Source organism: Mobula hypostoma, chromosome 3 (genome assembly GCF_963921235.1).
Source record: "Mobula hypostoma chromosome 3, sMobHyp1.1, whole genome shotgun sequence".
NCBI classification, from domain to species: Eukaryota; Metazoa; Chordata; class Chondrichthyes; order Myliobatiformes; family Myliobatidae; genus Mobula; species Mobula hypostoma.
Window position 1 is genome coordinate 96228384 of NC_086099.1, and position 22270 is coordinate 96250653.

Consider the following 22270-nt stretch of genomic DNA (forward strand, 5'->3'; position numbering starts at 1 on the left):
TAAAGAAACAAGCAACACAGTAATCGAAAGGATAATAAATGCAACAATTCAACAATGATAACCACACATGTGCACAGAATTAAGATAACATCATCAATCAAGCTCTATCGTTGTCTAGGGGTAAATGACCAATTTCAAAATGACTCAAAGTTCAGTCCAGTTTGTAGTTCAGTTCGCAGTAATCGTTGCCATGGCGATGGACAAGGTGGGGGAAGAGAGACAGAATAGGAACAACTGATCATTCAGAACACTGCTTCACTCACAGACCAGCGGGATGGCTCACAAACAGCTTTTGGGCGGGTCCTTGGTGATGTCACCTGAGGTCACCGACTGTGACCCCTCCTCCAGATGCGATCGATCCTCTGCAGTGAACCCGGCACCCAGGCAAGGGCGGACACACACCGGGTTCCCGCTGATCGTACCTTTCCACCCTTGTCGTTGTCTGGGACTTCTCACCCACTCGTGAGAAGCGCACCGCTTCCAGGGTCTCGTTACCTCGGGTGGCGTGTGTCTGTCTTAGCGAACCTGTCCCTTTTTATCCCCCTGCTGGGGTATCGCCTGTCCATCACTTCAAACAGTTCAGGGTTCAAAGGGGGGAGCCGCTCCAGACAGCTCTTCCTCCCACATCCCTTCATTACACATCTCCAGACGCTGCTCCATTGTTCCTTATCTCTCCTTCCCCTGAGGGCAGGTGGCAGACCAACTGCTGATGCCACTGATGCTAGCCCAGGCCAGCAAACATCTTAATTTTATGTGTATTCTCGTAACAAATAGTATACTAATTTTACATATATATCAATGAAGAGAAGAAAAAACCCAAAAAAAGACCCCCCCAAAAAAAAACCCACCATGCAACTACCTAAAAAGCAAAGCAAAGCAATGCGCTAACTCGGTATCAAGTAGACTTAAACAACTTAAACAATCACGTCCTCAAACCCGACCTCCATTAATAACAGTTAAAAACCAAGAAGGGAATGTAAATATGGTCAAAGAGAAAAAAAAAGTTACATTAAATGAAAATGTTGAATAAAAGATCTCTAGGTCTGTTCAAATTTAACTGAAGTATCATAAAGATTACTTCTGATTTTTTCCAAATTTAAACATAGTATCGTTTGAGAAAACCAAAAAAACGTAATTGGGGCATTAATCTCCTTCCAATGTTGTAAAATACATCTTTTCACCATTAAAGTAAGAAATGCAATCATTCTACGGGCTGAAGGGGAAAGATTACTGGAAGTTTTAGGTAATGCAAAGATAGCAGTAATAGGATGGGGAGAAATATCTGTATTCAATAACTTTTCCAAAAAGTTTCCAAAGTAGGACAGGACCAAAACATATGAGTTAAGGAAGCTATCTCCCCATGACATCTATCACAAAGAGGGTTAATATGAGAATAAAAACGAGCTAATTTATCTTTAGACATACGTGCTGTATGAACAACTTTAAATTGAATTAGGGAATGTTTGGAACAGATAGAGGAAGTATTGACTAGTTGTAAAATATGTGCCCAGTCATCTGCCAAAATAGTAAAGCCCAATTCCTTTTCCCAATCGGACCTAATCTTATCGAATGGAGCTATCCTAAGTTTCATGATAATATTATAAATAATAGCCGTTACACCTTTCTGACAAGGGTTAAGGTTAATTATAGTATCTAAAATATATGTAGGGGGTAACGCCGGAAAGGAAGAAAGTATGGTACTTAGGAAATCTCTAACTTGGAGATATCTAAAAAAATGTATTCTTGGTAAGTTATATTTGTTAGATAATTGTTCAAAAGACATAAGGGAGCCATCTAAAAATAAATCCAAAAACCGTAATATACCATTGGTCTTCCAAATTTGAAAGGCATGGTCTGTAGTGGAGGTGGGGGAAAGAATATGTTGCCTAAAATAGGAATCGCTAGTCCAAATTGATTAAGATCGAAAAATTTTCGGAATTGAAACCAAATGCGTATGGTATGTTTAACTATTGGGTTACAGACCTGTTTGTGGCGTTTCAAATCGAAAGGAAGAGAAGAACCTAAAATGGAGCCAAGTGCATAACCTTGAGCAGATTGTAATTCCAAAACTACCCATTTAGGAATGGATAGTGTATCTTGGTCAAGTAACCAAAATTTCTTGTGTCGAATATTAATTGCCCAGTAATAGAATCTAAAATTAGGTAATGCCAAACCTCCATCTCTCTTAGCTTTCTGTAGATGTATTCTACCCAGTCTTGGGTTTTTATTTTGCCAAATAAATGAAGAAATTTTAGAGTCAACTTTGTCAAAAAAGGATTTTGGAACAAAAATCGGTAATGCCTGAAATATATATAAAAATTTTGGCAGAGTAAACATCTTAACAGCATTAATACGACCAATCAAAGTTAGATAAAGAGGAGACTATTTAAGTGAAAGTTGTGTAATGTGGTCAATTAAGGGTAGGAAATTAGTCTTAAATAAATCCTTATGTTTACAGGTAATTTTAATCCCAAGATATGAAAAATAATTATTAACCAATTTAAATGGCAGGTTCTCATATAAGAGAACTTGCTTATTAATCGGGAAAAGTTCACTCTTATTGAGATTTAACTTATAACCTGAAAAAAGACTAAATTGTGCTAATAAATCTAAAGCTGCAGGAATAGATTTTTGAGGGTTAGAAATATATAAAAGTAAGTCATCAGCATAAAGTGATACTTTATGGGACTTTAAACCACGAGTTATACCAATAATGTTAGGAGATTCTCGAATAGCAATTGCAAGAGGTTCTAATGCAATATCAAATAATAAAGGACTAAGAGGACAACCTTGTCTGGTACCTCGAAAAAGAGGAAAAAAGTGTGAAGTTAAAGAGTTAGTATGAACTGAGGCCAAAGGAGAATGATATAACAATTTGATCCAGGATATAAATTTCAGGCTGAAGTTAAACATTTCAAGCACCTTAAATAAGTAAGGCCATTCGACCCTGTTAAAGGCTTTTTCAGCGTCTAGGGAAATGACGCATTCAGGATCATTTTGTGACGGGGTATAGACAATGTTTAAGAGTGTACGAATATTGTAAAAAGAATAACGATTTTTAATAAAACCCCTTTGGTCTTCCGAAATAATATAAGGAAATGCTTTTTCTAATCTGTTTGCTAATAATTTAGAAAAAATTTTAGAGTCAACATTTAACAAGGATATTGGTCTATAAGATGCACATTGAGCAGGGTCTTTATCCTTCTTTAATATTAAAGAGATCGATGCTGTATAAAAGGATTTGGGTAGTTTACCAAGTTTTAATGAGGCCTTGAGAACCCTGAATAGCCAAGGGATTAATGAGGATGCAAAAAATTTATAAAATTCCACGGTAAACCCATCAGGACCAGGAGCTTTCCCCGGGTTCATAGAAAAAATAACATTCTTAATCTCATCAGTGGTAAAGGAAGTGTCTAACATAGAACATATATCGTGTGAAATCTTAGGGAAATCTAGGTTATCTAAAAAGTCCCACATATGTTTAGAATCTCGTGGAGACTCTGATTGATATAAGGAAGAATAAAAGTCAAAAAAGGATTGATTAATCTCAGCTTGATCAAATATCAGTTGATCTTTTTGATTATAAATCTGATTAATTTGAAATTTAGTGGAGTTAGTCTTCAACTGATTAGCCAACAGTTTACCAACTTTGTCACTATGTATATAAAATTCGCTTCTTGTTTTCATTAATTGATTTGCAATAGAGGACGAAAGTAATAAACTGTGTTCCATTTGAAGTTCAGTTCTTTGTTTATACAACTTCTCAGAGGGAGCTGTAGCATATTTCTTATCAATTTCCTTAATCTTGTCCACAAGAACCAGCTCCTCCTCCTTCAACCTTTTCCTCAAAGCAGCAGAGTACTAGATGATCTGGCCATGAATATAAGCTTTAAAAGTATCCCAAAGGGTGTTCATGGATATATCCTCTGTACAGTTAATTGTAAAAAAGAGATCAATCTGTTCATTCATACAGTTAACAAAATCCAAGTCCTGAAGCAACAGCGAATTAAAATGCCATTGTCTATTATTTTGTGTATTGGCCAATATTTTAATAGAAAGCTTAAGTGGAGCATGATCCGAGATGGTTATAGAGTCATATTCACATTTAACCACTGAAGAAATAAGACGAGAGTCAATAAAAAAATCAATTCTTGAATAGGAAAGATGAACATGTGAAAAAAAAGAAGTCTTTTTCCTGGGGATGCAGAAATCGCCAAATGTTCGTTGACCTGGAATCTGAGAGAAATGAATTAATCAAGGTTGCGGATTTATTGGGTAGAGTCCATAAAGGAGCCGAATGGTCCAATAATGGGAATAAACAAGTATTAAGATCTCCACCCTAGATTAGTGAAAACTCATTCAAATTCGGGAACAAATTAAATAATGATTTATAAAATTCCGGACAGTCCAGGTTTGGAGCATAGGCGTTAACCAAAACTACCTTTTTATTAAAGAGTAAACCACTATCCAATAGAAACCTACCATTGGGATCAGAAATAATATCGTGTTGCACAAAAGTGATTGAGGGATCTATAAAAATAGAAACTCCTCGAATTTTAGCGTTGGAATTTGAATGAAAGTGTTGATCCTTCCAGAACTTAAAAAAACGTAATCTGTCCCCCCTCCGCACATGGGTCTCTTGTAAAAATAGAATATGTGCCTTAAGTCTCCGGTTCCTTTTTATTGGATGATTAAGACCGTTTGTATTCCAAGAGACAAAATTAATAGTAGACTCCATAATCTCTAAAGTCAACCCTCAAATAAAGGAGGATTGACAATAGGTTCGACCCACGAACCCGGAAGGGGAACAGAATAAACATGAGATAGCAAGAAAGAGAATGCGACAAATACTTCAATAATATAAGTAGCCCAAGAAGAAAGAAAAACTAAAAAGTGAAGCCCTCCCATCCCCCCCACCCCGAGACCCCAAAGCTAAATCTAAGATAGACTAGCCAGAAAGAAGCAAGCACTAGATCTACCCCCATGACTTCTGATAGACGCTCACTAAAAAAAAAGTGTATATATAAAAAGATCAGCTAAAGTTATAAAACAGTAAAGGAGTAAAAAAAATACATCGATTAAAATGAAAACGATATAATACGAAGAAAAAACAGGTATATATAAAGAAAACCGTTAACCTACAACAGACCGTAAAATTAAACAAAAAAATGAGATATCAGCATAGACTAGCCAAAAAAAACTACAAAAAGTACATTTAAAAACTACAAAGTTTAAGGCCTCCAGGGATGTGCATAAAATGATGCTGTGGGAATGGCCACCCAGAATCCCCAGGGAAGAAGAAAGGAATGACGCAGTTTAAAAAAAAGTTTTGCAACCATATTAATTAAACCGAAAAAAAACATTTCTGCCCTCATATGGAGCAAAAGAAAGAAATTAAACCCAACAGATTAACTGCCTCCGATCAAACAGAGATGATTTAATAGTGTGATTAGGATGTTGAAGGCAAATGTTGATCCAGGTAACTCTGGGCTTCCGATGGAGAGTCGAAAAAACGGGAAGACCCATCAGAGAATCGAATCCTCAAACGTGCAGGATAAAGCAACACTGGTTTTAAATCCATCTTGTAGAATTCCGACATCACCGATCTGTAATGGACCTGTTGATCACGAACCTGTTTATCAAAATCCTCCACCAATCGAAAGTGGAGATCTGAGAAATCAATATAACCTTCAGATCGAGCAAAGCGAAGCAGCTTCTCCTTGCCTTGAAAATAATGAAATCCTAAAATAGCATGCCGACGTTTATCTGACTTAGGCGAATATAATGGGACTCTGTGAGCCCAATCCAATAGTGGTGGTTGATCAGGAAATAAGGTGGGAAATGAATCTTTTAAAAGTTGAGAGAAAAACTTTATAGGGTCATCAGATTCGGCAGCTTCACGAAGACCAATAATCCTTATATTCTGACGTCGCATTCTGCGTTCTAAATCAGAATTTTTAAAGGTAAGAAAGTCAAGATTTTTCTTCATTGTAGTAATTGTTTCTTCAATTTTCCCCATCTTGAGTTCATTCTGTTGCGTGGATACTTGGAGATTAGATATAGCAGTCTGATGTTCCGTGATAGATGTTTTCATTTTATCAATTTCATCGATGATTTTCTGCAGTTTAGATGAAATTTCCGCACGAATCAGATCCAATATAGCTTGCATAGTTACCGCTGGTTCAATCGGAGGAGGGTCGGTAACTTTCGGTCTAACCGGAGATTTGCCGTCTTTCCCGTTCTTAGACATAGCGGACCTTAAAAACATCCAAATATATAATAGCAATCAGCTGCAAGGTATTGTAAAAGTCGGTGCCTTAAAAGTTACCTTAAATGTAGCTGATCATAGGATCAGAGCTCAGAGGTAATGGAGCGAGTCAAGAGCACAACTTCACTCCATGAGCTCTACCGGAAGTCTGACAAATATCTAAAGTTACGAAAATGATGTGTTAGGCAGTGACCAAATAGGTCCTTTAGGGCTGAAAATGGATGTTTCAGTTTTTTAAAATGGGCAGAAGCTGGAGACAATGGAGGTGCAAAGAGAGGCAAGACTAGAGGAGTCATTTTTAACCTTGCTAAAATCTAAAATAATATATGAAAGATTAAGAAGATTAGATTGGTTTGTCTCACTTTTGTGGCTTCATTCCATCACGCAAGTCCTCTTGTACCTAGAGCCTTTCCATGTTTGGATGTGAATTTCCCCATTTTCAGCAGTTTCCTGACAGTAACTAGTGTTTACCCTTTTGCCTTGTATTCTATTATAAGCAAGGCTGAATTGGATTCAGAAAAAAATACGACATTGCAAATATCTAACTTTATAGAAGCAAGAACATAGAGGATGATCCTTTTGCTCCAGAAATACAATGTCCTAGTTGATTTGCACATGGAACATTATTTTCAGATCTGAGTAGAGGATGTATCATGTTTTTTTTAAAAAACAAACTACAGATGCTGCAAGTTTGAAATAAAAACAGCAAATGCTAGAAACACCCAACTGGTCAGGCAGCATCCAAAAAAGATAAGCAGTTTAATGTTTCAGGATGCTCCATCAGAAAGGAATACTGCGTAGATTTTTCAGAACTGCCAGTGTTATAATGTGAAGAGAATTTGTTTGTACTGGCTTTGTAACTTAACATACAAGGAATACATGAAACTAAAGTGTAGGGGAAAGAATTGCATGTTTGTCAGGTTGAGTATATTGTCATATTGCCTTGAAAAAGTATTCAGCCCCCACAACTATTTTCACATTTTACCGTCTCATTTTCTAAAGTTAAAATATGTTGAAGTAGGATTTTAAGCTATCTACATAACATTGTGCATTATGCCAAATCAAAAGAAAAATTCCAAAACCTGTCAACAGTTTACTAGAGGTTTAAAAACCAAAACTGTGAGACTGAAAAAATATTCATCTTCTTTGTAATTACTACGCTAACTTTCCTCAGGTACAGTATACCAACTGAGACAATTTGCTGAAGTAGAAAATTGGAGGATCATGGGTTTTCAATGAATTCATAAAAATAAATACCCCCTCTTTCTAGAAGGTCCAACAGCATGGTAGATTCTCAACAGACCAAACCAAATGGAAGACAAAAGAGCATTCAAGGCAAGTTGGGGAAATGATAATGGAGAAGCACAAATCTGGGGAAGGGTACAAGATCATTTCAAAAGCACTGAACATACCACAGAGCTCAGTACAGTCCATTGTGAAAAAGTGGAAAAAATATGAAACCACAGCCGCACTGCCTAGGTCAGGCTGCCTCTCTAAACTTAGTCACTGGAGAAGAATGGCACTTGTAAGAGAGGCTACTGTGATGCCAACAGTCACTCAGAGTGGGCTGCAGAAGTCAGTGGTTGCAACTGGAAGTGAAGTTCATGGCTCCACAATGTCTAAGGCCTTGCACAAAAAGAGCATTTATGGAAGAGTGGCAAAAAACAAGCCCCTGTCAAAAATAAGCATATCTTTAAAGACTTTGCAAAGTGTCACTTAACAGATACTGTAAAGATTTGGAAGAATGCCTTGTGGTCAGATGAGACTACAATGGAACTTTATGGCCTCAACACTAAGCAGTATGTGTAGAATAAATTTAATACTACACATCAGCCAGTTAATGCCATCCTTACTGCAAAGTATGGTGGTGTTGAATCATACTATCAGCAGCAGGGACTAGAAATCTAGTCAGGATTGATGGGAAGATGAATGCTGCTAAATACAGAGATATCCTGGATAAAACCTGCTAGCCTCTGCCTGCCAGAAAGTTTAAACTGGGGAGGAAGTTCATCTTTCAGCAAAACGACAACCCAAAGCATGCTGCCAGAGCAATCATGGATTGGCAAAATTGATGTCCCTGAGTGGCTCAGTCAGAGTCCTGACCTTAACCTGATCGAATATCTCTGGTAAGACCTCAAAATTACACGGAGGAATGGGTAAATCGTGCTCCATTGCAGTGTACAAAGCTAATAGAGACTTATCCAAAGAGACTACTGGCTGTAAGAGCTGAGAGAGATGGCTCAACTAAGTATTGAGCAAGGGGGAATGAATACCTTTGACCTGCTGACGTTTCAGATTTAGAATTTTTAGTTTTTCATGCTTTACAATTTTCCCTTCTTTTTGGGCGCTACTGTGGGGGAAAATAAGGGCATGTGATTCACAAATAAAAATTCTCAGCTAAGCTGATCAAAATTCCTGGTTATAATACTCATTATGTGAGCAAAGAGTTTTGGGCTGAATACTTTTACAAGACACTACGTATGTATACAGAGTACAATGAAAAACTTGCTTGCAGCAGCATCACAGGCTTGCAAGACATTGCTGCACATTAAGAACTTCAAGTACTGCAGATCTACCCCATTAGCGAGTTGTTTGTCAGCGGAGGAACTGGAAGAGCTGGACTTGCTGTGGTCTGTGTTGCTGCCTGTTACTGAAAGTCGTCGGAATCAATGCGCAAAGGTGGAGTGCAGTCTAACAGCGAGCAAACCTTGGGCGTTGTTCTTGTGATCACAAACCCCTGTTGACCTAGGTAATGTAGAATACTGCAAGTCTGGTTCACTGGTTTATTGGTGAGGCTGATGGCGGGGGAGCTGTGTGGCCTCGATTGTAATGTGGACTAGATCTCATGCCACTGTGTTGCCTGTTGCAGGCACCCAGGAGAGGTGACACCGGAAGTGGTGTGGCGCGGCATCCGTGCTGGACTGGGGGCTGCCCCTGTCAGTGCTGCTGTCCAATGTTCGCTTGGTGGAAGGCAAGCTGGATTGAGTTTGACTGGACTGCTGCAGGCTTGTTCTTGCCAACAATATCCATTGACTTAGGGACTGGGCTACATCATATTCTTTTTGCTTGATTGTATCTTAACTGCTGTCTTGTATGTGCTATATGCCTGGTGCTGTGTATGACTGTTGATACTATGTCTTGCTCTAGAGCAATACTGTTTTCAGCTGTATTCATAGATATTCATATATGGTTGAATGACAATTAAACTTGAACTTAATAAGCAGCATTCACAAGAAATACATAAATTATATACAAACTTTACAGGAAAGAACACAATTAAAAATTAAAAAAAAACTTTATACTTTATTGTCGCCAATAAAGTTCACGATCTCCTGCAGCTTCTTTCGGTCTTGGACAGGACAACTTCCACACCAGGCTGTGGTGCACCCTAGAAGATTGCTTTCTACGGTGCATCTATAAAAATTAGTGAGGGTTTTAGGGGACAGGCCAAATTTCTTTAGTTTTCTCAGGAAGTAAAGGCGCTGGTGGGCCTTCTTGGCAGTGAACTCTGCTTGGTTGGACCAAGTCAGGTCATTTGTGATACTGACCCCGAGGAACTTAAAGCTTTTGACCTGTTCCACTTGCGTACCACCGATGTAAATTGGGTCGTGCAGTCCGCTACTCCTTCTGAGGTCAACAACCAATTCCTTCATCTTGCTGACATTGAGAGATAGGTTATTGTCTTCGCACCATGCCACCAGGTTCTTAATTTCCTCTCTGTACTCAAACTCATCATTACCCAAGATACGGCCTACAATTGTTGTGTCATCAGCAAACTTATATATTGAGTTTGATGGAAACTTGGCTACACAATTATGGGTGTACAGTGAGTACAGCAGGGGGCTGAGTACACAGCCTTGTGGGGCACCGGTGCTCAGAGTGATTGTAGAGGAGAGCTTGTTCCCTATTATTGTCCCATTGTCCCCAATTAGAACAAAAAGTCCATTTGAGTGCAAATAATCAAAGTGATTACAGTGTTGCTAAACTGTAGTGTTTAAGCTTAGCTCAGCTTTTATGTCTTCAGCTTAACACTTATGTCTGGATTTTGTTTTTGCTTTGATATTTTGAGTCTATAGGTTTTACTTCCAGAGAAATTAAATTTAAATGGTTTATGTAAAACAGGGTAAGCAGAGATTTGTCTTTTCATCACCCAATACATACAATTCTTCATTCATTTACTTTTGTGTATATTCATATTTCTTGGTAACAGACTTAAAGTTCAAAGTAAATTAATTATCAAAGTACATACAGTGGCATGCAAAAGTTTGGGCACCCCAGTCATGATTTCTGTTACTGTGAATAGTTAAGCAAGTAAAAGATGACCTTATTTCCAAAAGTCATAAAGTTAAAGATGACACATTTCTTTAATATTTTAAGCAAGATTACTTTTTTATTTCCATCTTTTACAGTTTCAAAATAACAAAAAAGGAAAAGGGCCCGAAACAAAAAGTTTGGGCACTCTGCATGGTCAGTACTTAGTAACACCCTCTTTGGCAAGTATCACAGCTTGTAAACGCTTTCGGTAGCCAGCTAAGAGTCTTTCAATTCTTGTTTGGGGGATTTTCGCCCATTCTTCCTTGCATAAGGCTTCTCGTTCTGTGAGATTCTTGGGCCGTCTTGCATGCACGACTCTTTTGAGGTCTATCCACAGATTTTCGATGATGTTTAGGTCAGGGGTCTGTGAGGGCCATGGCAAAGCCTTCAGCTTGTGCCTCTTTAGGTAGTCCATTGTGGATTTTGAGGTGTGTTTAGGATCATTATCCAGTTGTAAAAGCCATCCGCTTTTCATCTTCAGCTTTTTTTTTACAGACGGTGTGATGTTTGCTTCCAGAATTTGCTGGTATTTAATTGAATTCATTCTTCCCTCCACCAGTGAAATGTTCCCTGTGCCACTGGCTGCAACACAAGCCCAAAGCATGATCGATCCACCCCCGTGCTGAACAGTTGGAGAGGTGTTCTTTTCATGAAATTCCGCACCCTTTTTTCTCCAAACATACCTTTGCACATTGCGGCCAAAAAGTTCTATTTTAACTTCATCAGTCCACAGGACTTGTTTCCAAAATGCATCAGGCTTGTTTAGATGTTCTGTTGCAAACGTCTGACGCTGAATTTTGTGGTGAAGATGCAGGAAAGGTTTTCTTCTGATGACTCTTCCATGAAGGTCATATTTGTGCAGGTGTTGCTGCACAGCAGAACAGTGCACCATCACTCCAGAGTCTGCTAAATCTTCCTGAAGGTCTTTTGCAGTCAAACAGGGGTTTTGATTTGCCTTTCTAGCAATCCTACGAGCAGTTCTCTTAGAAAGTTTTCATGGTCTTCCAGACCTCAACTTGACCTCCACTGTTCCTGTTAACTGCCATTTCTTAATTACATTATGAACTGAGGAAACGGCTACCTGAAAACGCTTTGCTATCTTCTTGTAGTCTTCTCCTGCTTCGCAGGCATCATTTATTTTAATTTTCAGAGTGCTAGGCAGCTGCTTAGAGGAGCCCATGGCTGCTGATTGTTGGGACAAGGTTTGAGGAGTCAGGGTATTTATAAAACTTTGAAATTTGCATCACCTGGCCTTCCCTAACGATGAATGTGAACAAGCCATAGCCCTAACAAGCTAATTAAGGTCTGAGACCTTGGTAAAAATTATCTGAGAGCTCAAATCTCTTGGGGTGCCCAAACTTCTGCATGGTGCTCCTTTTTATCCACTCTAAAATTATATAAAACAAAGATAATACACTAATCTTGCTTAAAATGTTGAGAGGAATGTTTCATCTTTAACTTTATGACTTTTGGAGATCAGTTCATCTTCTACTCACTTAACTATTCACAGTAACAGAAATTTTGACCAGGGGTGCCCAAACTTTTGCATGCCACTCTATATGTCACCACATACAACCCTGAGATTCATTTTCCTGCGGGCATTCTTAGCAAATCTATAGAATAGTAACTATAACAGGATCAATAAAAGATCAATCAGTGCAGAAGACAGCAAACAGTATAAATGCAAATATAAATAAACAGCAATAGATAACAAGAATTTGAGCTAAAGATTCCTGAAAGAGATAAAGAGATCATTGGTTCTGGAAACATTTCAATGGATAGGCAAGAGATTGAAGTTTTAGATTAGATTAGATTATGACAGGAGTCCCCAACCTTTTTTGCGCCGTGGCCTGTTTTAATATTGACAATATTCTTACGGACCGGCCGACCGGGGGTGGGGGGATATTCAAGTAGGGTTAAACTCACCTCAACATTTCTTTTACAGTTTGGGTTGCCAACTTTCTCACTCCCAAATAAGGGACAAAAATAGCAGTCAAATCCTGGGATACTTTACCCCAAGAAAGACTACCATGACCATGAAGCCTTGCGCGGGCACCTGTGTGCGCATCCGTGACGCGCGTATGTGCCAATTTTTTTTCCCCAAACTATACTGTACATACGTTATTTCTACTTTATATAGGCTGTGTATTTATCATATCATTTCTGCTTTTACTATATGTTAGTGTTACTTATTTTCGGTTTTATGTGTTATTTGGTATGATTTGTTAGGTTATTTTTTGGGTTTGGGAACGCTCAACAATTTTTCCTATATAAATTAATGGTAATCGCTTCTTCGCTTCACGGCATTTCGGCACGAAAGGTTTCATAGGAACACTGTACCTTAGCGGGAGAAATACGGGACAAACCAATTTAACCCAATATACAGGATGTCCCGGCAAATACGGGACAGTTGGTAACCCTGTGTTCAAGTTCAACAGTGCGTTTCAGGGAATGAGGAAAGATGCAGCTGACTCATATTGCTTTCTCGCGGCCCGGTAGCACATGCTCTGCGGCCCGGTACCGGTCCGCGGCCCGGTGGTTGGGGACCGCTGGATTATGAGGACACTCAGTCCTCATTTATTGTCATTGAGAAATGCATGCATTAAAAAATGATACAATGTTCCTCCAGAATGATATCGCAAGAAACACAAGACAAACCAAGACTAAAACTGACAAAACTACATAATTATGACATATAGTTACAACAGTGCAAAGCAATACCGTAATTTGATAAAGAGCAGACCATGGGCACGGCAAAAATAAAAGTTTCAAAGTCCCGATAGCCTCATCATCTCACTCAGACGGTAGAAGGGAGAAACCCTCCCTGCCATGAACCTCCAAGCGCCGCAAACTTGCCGATGCCGCACCATTGGAAGCACCCGACTGCAGCGGACTCTGAGTCCGTCTGAAAACTTGGAGCCTCCGACCAGCCCTTCGACACCGAGCACCGAGCGCCATCCTCTGCCGAGTGCTTCGACCCCGCCCCGGCCGCTGAGCAACAAGCAAAGCCGAGGACTCGGGGCCTTCCCCTTCGGAGATTTCGGACCACACAGTAGCAGCAGCAGCGAAGCAGGCATTTCAGAAGTTTCACCAGATGTTCCTCCCTGCTCTCACATCCGCCTCCCGTCAAGTCAGGATTGTGCACGGCACCGTACTTGACAGATAACTGACATCACCACCGGAGTGGCCGCTGCAAGCTGCATTGCGCCGCCATCTTCTCCTCACTCCCCTTTGTTCGACAGCCTGTTTGTTGGGGGTTAGTAACTGTTCTAGAATCTGGTGGTGCGAATCCCGAGGCTCTCATACCTTCTACCTGATAGCAACAGTGAGAAAATAGTATGGCTTGGGTGGTGGTGATATCTGATGATGGATGCTGTTTTCCTACGACAGCGTTTCCAGTCGATGCAGTTGTTTAATTGGGAGAAGTGTTTTCTTTTACAGAATGAGATTATTGTATCAATCAATCAGCCAGGTTTTTGGTTTTACTGTTAACGTGCCTTTCTAACTGCTAAAGCAGAGTTGTTCAGGAGTTACATGAATGGATTCCTACTGATGCTCAATGTATTTTGGATGTTTCCCTGATTTTTGTCAAGGCTTGTTGTGTCCCATCTATGCAGCACTATTCCATTGCACGAGTATTCTTGTGTCTAGGGGTGTTCCATGTTTGGATCTGAAGAAACCCATTTTCAGCACTTCACCCTGCTAGCTTTTGTCTCAGTCTGTTACTGGTGAGGCTGAAAGACTGCACGCATCTATGCTTATCTTTGTGGCAATTGTTTGGATAGGTTTTGACATGAAATAGCCTCAGGGTTGGTTTGCTTTATGCTTGCTCTTGTGTAAAACTTCCAAGTCAGCATATTAGCTGGAAGGTCAGTGTTCAGTGCTAATTCATTCTTAAGAACGTTTCATTTGGAGCTGCCACATTGACAGGTTTGCCAGTTTGTCTCTCTGCATCCCCTCTTGGTTTGCTTTTTTGGAGAGTTGGCCTACACGTATGCCTCATTCAACAATACAAGGATACTCACTATTCATTCATATCATTGTCTCTTCCTTCTCCAATCAAATCATTTCATTCTCTTTCTCTAATTGATATTAAAACTGCATCTCCTTTGTATTTGTTGCATTGTTTACTCATTTGCCATTCTGATCTGTTAATGAAGGAGACATTTTGTCTGGGCACAGGATGTGGGATTTCACTGGCAGTGTTATTTTCAGCGATTTGCTTTGCAGAATATTGAAAATGGCATAGCTAATCCTAATTACAGCAAAATATAACATTCTTGATTGGAAAAAATATCACCATTGTCCTTGTTCTTATATGGATTTAAATCTGTTTCAGTTTCTACAGGAATAAGAAAAAATTATTCAGCTTTTTAATTGACCAATACAAAGTGTTGGAGGAACTCAGTAAGTCAGGCACCGTCCATGGAGGGGAATAAACAGTTGATGTTTTGGGTTGCGACCCATCATCGGGACTAGAAAGAAGCCCGAATAAGGTGGTTTGAGGGGTAGGGAGTACAAGCTGGCAGGTAAGACCAAGTGAAGGGGAAGGTGGGTGAGTGTGGAAGTGAAAAGCTGGTAGGTGATAGGTGGAAGAAATAAAGGGCTGAAGAAGAAAGAAAGAGGACAGTGGACCATGGAAGACAGAGGAGGAGGACGGGGAACAGAGGGAGATGATGAGCAGAAGAGGAGAAGGAGTGAGAAGGTAATCAGAATGGGGAATAGAAAAATAGAGAAGGACGGGTGTAAATTACTAAAAATTAGAAAATTAAATCTCTACAGGCCATCAGATTAGAGGCCAAGCAAAGGGAATATACTTGTAATTGTTCTCCTTCCTTGTATGGTCTTCGCCCAAAATGTTGACTGTTTATACCCCTTCACAGATGCTGCCTGACTTGCTCAGTTCCTCCAGCATTTTGTGTGGGTTGTTCAAGATTTCCAGCATCTGCGGAATTTCCTGCGTTAATGATTAGCAGCTTTCTATTTTTGATTTCCAGTTTCTGCATTTTTTATTTTCATTTCTATTGATTTCTAATTTTTAAGTTTCAATGAGTTTAGGCAATTTATGTTTAACTTGACAACACATATTGAGAGAGTTTGGCAAATTCTCAAACTAGCTGACCTGGCATTTAGTGTTTGTTTTACTTAAATCCTCTTTAGAGGGAAATTTCCCTTGAATATCTTGAAAATGTCAAATTACTCCTATCATCTAAAATCCCGATAATCTAATCTCTAGAAATTTAGCCATTAAAATTTATGCTGTAGTTTCCAAAACCAACTTTTACTTCCTCGCATGTGGTTTCAATGGTAAAGTATGTAAAGGATTAACACGGTCGGTTAAACATAGCAGACTGTTTTTCTGCAAGAAACCGCTGATGATCAACAGATGTGCTAATCTTAGTATTCAATGCTGAGCCATATTTCTTCTTGCAGTTAGATAGACAGTTAGTGTTTCAAGGTCCTTGTCTCTTTGTGCAGTCATGCACATAGATAAGATCGGCTCCAGCCTGTCCTGTGTATGTGAGCCACTATATCTATTCTGTAATTTGTCTCTCTGTACTGTCATGTACATAGATAAGACCAGCTCTAGCTTGTCCTGCATGGGGGTGTCTGAGCAACTATATCTATCCTGCAAGAGGAATTGCCAGTTAGTTCGTGGACCGAACAGGAACAGTCACAGATTGTTCCTGTTTGAGCGACTAACCGAAGCGCCCCAGAGGCTTTGAATAAAAGGTTTATACAGTCTCTGAGTGAGTTTATCCGGATTTGACTTTCACATCAAACTCCTAATAGTTTAGTAGTCATTTCAAATAGCCACAGCACTAAGAAATGCAAGAAAGAGACACTATAATTGGGATTTAGATTGTCATCAATTTGTTTACTAGATGTCTGTAGAGGAAATTTTCACTATAAACTATCTTAAGAGCAGTTAGGAATGGCAATAAATTCTGGTCTTGCCAGAGATGCCTATATACCATAACTAAAATAAATGAGGCATAGTACTAAATAACAGCAAATATTAAATAAATGAATCAAACTGGCAACTTAAAAACCCTGTGTGGACAAATTATGGTGAATGCATTTTGAAGGACTTAGAGAGGAAATACATTACATGTTGTTTAGTAGGTCATCTAAAAAGAGATGTGCCAGAGCATTGTAGATGGTTGTCATTGTGCCAATATTTAAAAAGGTGACTTGGAAGAAACTTGTGGGTGAGTTAGCTGTTCTTTTGTAATATTTAAAAATGAATGGAATCCTGACTGCAGGAGAAAATTAGAAAGAAATTGAGAAGCTTAAAGCGTGATAATAAATGGGAAGTATGGTTTATAGAGAGGAAAGTTTTGCTTGACCAACGTCATTGGAGAACAATAGAGAACGTAGATGGGGGTGACACTGTTGATATAATTTATGATTAGATTTTCAGAAGTTCTTCTAAGTTGTCAAGCAGTAGCTTAAGAAAAGTCAGAGCATGCAAGTCAAGTCTGTAAATAGGGCCATGATATATTTTAGAACATAGAACCTAGAAAACATACAGCACAATACAGGCCCTTCGGCCCACAAAGCTGTGCTGAACATGTCCCTACCTTAGAACTACCTGGGCTTTACCCATAGCCCTCTATTTTTCTAAGCTCCATGTAGCCATCCAGGGGTCTCTTAAAAGACCCTATCGTTTCTGCCTCCATGGCCGCCGCTGGCAGCCCATTCCACGCACTCACCACTCCCTGCGTAAAAAAACTTACCCTTGACATCTCCTCTGTACCTACTTCCAAGCACCTTAAAACTATTCCCTCTCGTGCTAGCCAGTTCAGCCCTGGGGAAAAGCCTCTGACTATCCACACGATCAATGCCTCTCATAATCTTGTACACCTCTATCAAGTCACCTTTCATCCTCCGTCGCTCCAAGGAGAAAAGGCCAAGTTCACTTAACCTATTCTCATAAGGCATGCTCCCCAATCCAGGCAACATCCTTGTGAATCTCCTCTGCACCCTTCCTATGGTTTCCATGTCCTTCCTATAGTGAGGCGACCAGCATTGAGCACAGTACTCCAAGTGGGGTCTGACCAGGGTCCTATATAGCCGCAATATTACCTCTCAGCTCTTAAACTCAATCCCACGATTGATGAAGGCCTATGCACCGTATACCTTCTTAACCACAGAGTCAACCTGCGCCGCAGCTTTGAGTGTCCTGTGGACTCGGACCCCAAGATCCCTCTGATCCTCCACACTGCCAAGAGTCTTACCATTAGTACTATATTCTGCCATCATAATTTGACCTACCAGAATGAACCACCTCACATTTATCTGGATTGAACTCCATCTGCCACTTCTCAGCCCAGTTTTGCATCCTATCAATGTCCCATTGTAACCTCGGACAGCCCTCCACACTATCCACTACACACCCAACCTTTGTGTCATCAGCAAATTTACTAACCTAACCCACGATTTCCTCATCTGGGTCATTTATAAAAATCACAAAGAGTAGGGGTCCCAGAACAGATTCCTGTTCTGTCACCAACCTCCATGCAGAATATGACCCATCTACAACCACTCTTTGCCTTCTGTGGGCAAGCCAGTTCTGGATCCAGAAAGCAATGTCCCCTTGGATTCCATGCCTCCTTACTTTCTCAATATGCCTTGCATGGGATACCTCGTCAAATGCCTTGCTAAAATCCATACACACTGCATCTATCTGGCTCATAAAGCACGACTTGCCTTTGACAAAGCCATGCTGACTATTCCTAATCATATTATGCCTCTCCAAATGTTCATAAATCCTGCCTCTCAGGATCTTCTCCATCAACTTACCAACCACTGAAGTAAGACTCACAGGCCTATAATTTCCTGGGATATCTTTACTCCCTTTCTTGAATAAGGGAACAACATCTGCAACCCTCCAATCCTCTGGAACCTCCCCCATCCCCATTGATGATGCAATGATCATCACCACAGGCTCAGCAGACTCCTCCCTCGCTTCCCACAGTAGCCTTGGGTACATCCCATCCGGTCCCAGTGACTTATCCAACTTGATGCTTTCCAAAAGCTCCAGCACATCCTCTTTCTTAATATCTACGTTCTCGAGCTTTTCAATCCACTGCAAGTCATCCCTACAATCGCCAAGATCCTTTTCCATAGTGAATACTGAAGCAAAGTATTCATTAAGTACCTCCGCTATTTCCTCTGGTTCCATACATAGCTTTCCATTTTCATACTTGATTGGCCCTATTCTCTCACATCTTATCCCCTTGCTCTTCACATACTTGTAGAATGCCTTGGGGTTTTCCTTAATCCTTTCTGCCAAGGCCTTCTCATGGTCCCTTCTGGCTCTCCTAATTCCATTCTTACGCTCCTTCCTGCAAGCCTTATAATCTTCTAGATTCATATCATTACCTAGTTTTTTGAACCTTTCGTAGGCTCTTCTTTTCTTCTTGACTAGATTTACAACAGCCTTTGTGCACCACATATCTTGTACCGTACCATCCTTTCCATGTCTCATTGGAACGTATCTACTCAGAACCCCACTCAAATATCCCCTGAACATTTGCCTCATTTCTTCGGTATGTTTTCCTGACAACATCTGTTTCCAATTTATGCTTCCAAGTTCCTGCCTGATAGCCTCAAAGTTCCCCTTACTCCAATTAAACATTTCCCTAACTTGTCTGTTCCTATCCCTCTCCAATGCTATGGTAAAGGAGATAGAATTGTGATCACTATCTCCAAAATGCTCTCCCACTGAGAGATCTGACACCTGACCAGGTTCATTTCCCAATACCAGATCAAGTACAGCCTCTCCTCTTGTAGGCTTATCTACATATTGTGTCAGGAAACCTTCCTGAACACACCTAACAAACTCTACCCCATCTAAACCCCTCGCTCTAGGGAGATGCCAATCAATATTTGGGAAATTAAAATATCCCACCACAACAACCCTGTTATTATTACTCCTTTCCAGAATCTGTCTCCCTATTTGCTCCTCAATGTCCCTGTTACTATTGGGTGGTCTATAAAAAAAACACCCAGTAGAGTTATTGACCCCTTCCTATTCCTAACTTCTATCCACAGAGACTCCGTAGACAATCCCTCCATGACTTCGTCCTCTTCTGCAGCCATGATGTCCATATTTTTTCCTAAGTGATTTGGTGGTACTAAATTGCTTATTAAGCAGCTTTCAAATGATTTTTGACTGAATTATCTCTCGTCTAGTGTCAGATAGCCATCATTATCCAGTGCCATATTTACTTTTAAGAGAAAGGACCCACCATATTGTCCATATCATTAATGATTAAAAATAAAGAATATCCAGTGTGGGGAGTGCTTATAAAAGTTATCCGCTGTTTTTAAAAAGAAAATATTTAAAATAAGCAGAAAAAGTGCGAGTACCTAAAATGTTAATGGCTATTTTTGTTAATGGGATTGAGGCTGTTGAACTTGAGTTCAGTCCATACTCTGCCCTTTCCAGTGAGAGAGATGGCTGGAAAACAGACTGAAGTCAGAATCAGGTTTATTATCACCGGCATGTAACATGAAATGTGTTAACTTAGCAGCAGCAGTTTAATGCAATACATAGTCTAGCAGAGAGAGAGAAATAAATAAATAAAATATGCAAAAAACAGAAATACTGTATATTTAATGAAAAAGTGAGGTAGTGTCTAAAGCTTCAATGTCCATTTAGGAATCGGATGGCAGAGGGGAAGAAGCTGTTTCTGAATCGCTGAGTCTGTGCCTTCAGGTTTCTGTATCTCCTACCTGATGGTAACAGTGAGAAAACGACATGCCCTGGGTGCTGGGGGTCCTTTATAATAGACACTGCCTTTTTGAGACACCGCTTCCTGAAGGAGTCTTGGCTACTTTGTAGGCTAGTGCTCAAGATGGAGCTGACTAGATTTACAACCTTCTGCAGCTTCTGTCGGTCCGGTGCAGTAGCCCCTCCATACCAGACAGTGATGCAGCCTATCAGAATGCTCTCCACTGTACAACTATAGAAGTTTTTGAGTGTATTTGTTGACATGCCAAATCTCTTCAAACCCCTATTAAAGTATAGCCGCTGTCTTGCCTTCTTTACGACTACATCGATATGTTGGGACCAGGTTAGATCCTCAGAGATCTTGACACCGAGGAACTTGAAGCTGCTCACTCTCTCCACTTCTGATCCCTCTATGAGGATTGGTATGTGTTCCTTCATCTTACCCTTCCTGAAGTCCACAATCAGCTCTTTCATCTTACTGACGTTGATTGCTAGGTTGTTGCTGTGGCACCATTCCATTAGTTGACATATCTCACTCCTGTACGCCCTCTCGTCACCACCTGAAATTCTACCAACAATGGTTGTATCATCAGCAAATTTGCAGATGGTATTTGAGCTATGCCTAGCCACACAGTCATGTGTATACAGAGAGTAGAGCAGTGGGCTAAGCACAGACCTCTGAGATGCACCAGTGTTGATCGTCAGCGAGGATATGTTATCACCAATCCACACAGACTGTGGCCCTCTGGTTAGGAAGTCGAGGATCCAATTGCAGAGGGAGGTACAGAGGCCCAGGTTCTGCAACTTTTCAATCAGGATTGCGGGAATAATGGTATTAAATGCTGAGCTATAGTCGATGAACAGCATCCTGACGTAGATGTTTGTGTTGTCTAGGTGTTCTAAAGCCATGTGGAGAGCCATTGAGATTGCTCTGCTGTTGACCTATTGTGGCAACAGGCAAATTGCAAGGGGTCCAGGTCCTTGCTGAGGCAGGAGTTCAGCCTAGTCATGACCATCCTCTCAAAGCATTTCATCACTGTGGATGTGAGTGCTACCGGGCGGTAGTCATTAAGGCAGCCCACATTATTCTTCTTAGGCACTGGTATAATTGTTGCCTTTTTGAAGCAAGTGGGAGCTTCTGCCCATTGCAGTGAGAGGTTGAAAATGTCCTTGAATTCTCCTGCTAGTTGGTTGGCACAGGTTTTCAGAGCCTTACCAGGTACTCCATCAGGACCTGCTGCCTTGCAAATTTAATTTAATCAGAAAATTTCTCTATTAACATTGGAGCTACAAAACCATGCTACAGGCCGGGAAATATGAATTCAAACTATTTGCGTAGTTTTCCCAAATCGAATGGAAGATGTGGCAAACCAGACCCATACATTTTACCCTTGGCCACTATTGTTTCCTGTGGGGCCCATAATTCACTGTCTGTTATTGGTTGCCAAGAAGAGAGGGAAGTTTAGTGCCCTGGTAGTAAGTATGCTGATTCTGTCAAAATCTCTCCAATATTTATCATATTCTTCTGTGAAATTTGAAAATGCGTAGAAAGTTGGAAAGAAGTATTGTAGCTAAACTTCCATTTTCCTTCTAAAAGATGAATTGTTTTGAAGTTGAAATGGTGACACAGAGTTGAAGCTGTGAATCAGGTTACAAAGGATCTTTTAAGAGAAACTTGAGTTGGTTATTTGTGCAAGATTCTTTAACTGAAATCTCAGTTTAAAATTTAATGTAATAAATTTGAGTTATGTTAAAATTAACATTTGCACATTTTGTCTTTGTTCAGGTTTTACTCCATTTGGAACCACTACTACCACCACAAGTGGGCAGACAACAGGATTTCCATTTGGAGCATCTACAGGTACTAGAATATTTTGGTACTGGCACATTTGTGGTTCTAAGATGTTTCAGTGATCAACTATTATACTTTAAAATTCTAGCATTTT

At 40.1% G+C, this 22270-nt stretch overlaps 1 protein-coding gene across 3 annotated transcripts in view; it reads left to right on the forward strand.

Annotated features, from left to right (window-relative positions):
* Positions 1–22270, forward strand: part of nup54 (nucleoporin 54) — an 86910-nt gene that overhangs the window by 28064 nt on the left and 36576 nt on the right. For all 3 annotated transcript variants that reach the window (XM_063043486.1, XM_063043487.1, XM_063043488.1), the window contains exon 3: positions 22111–22185. In XM_063043486.1, coding sequence (XP_062899556.1) covers positions 22111–22185 — 75 coding nt within the window. The remainder of the gene's footprint in view (positions 1–22110; positions 22186–22270) is intronic.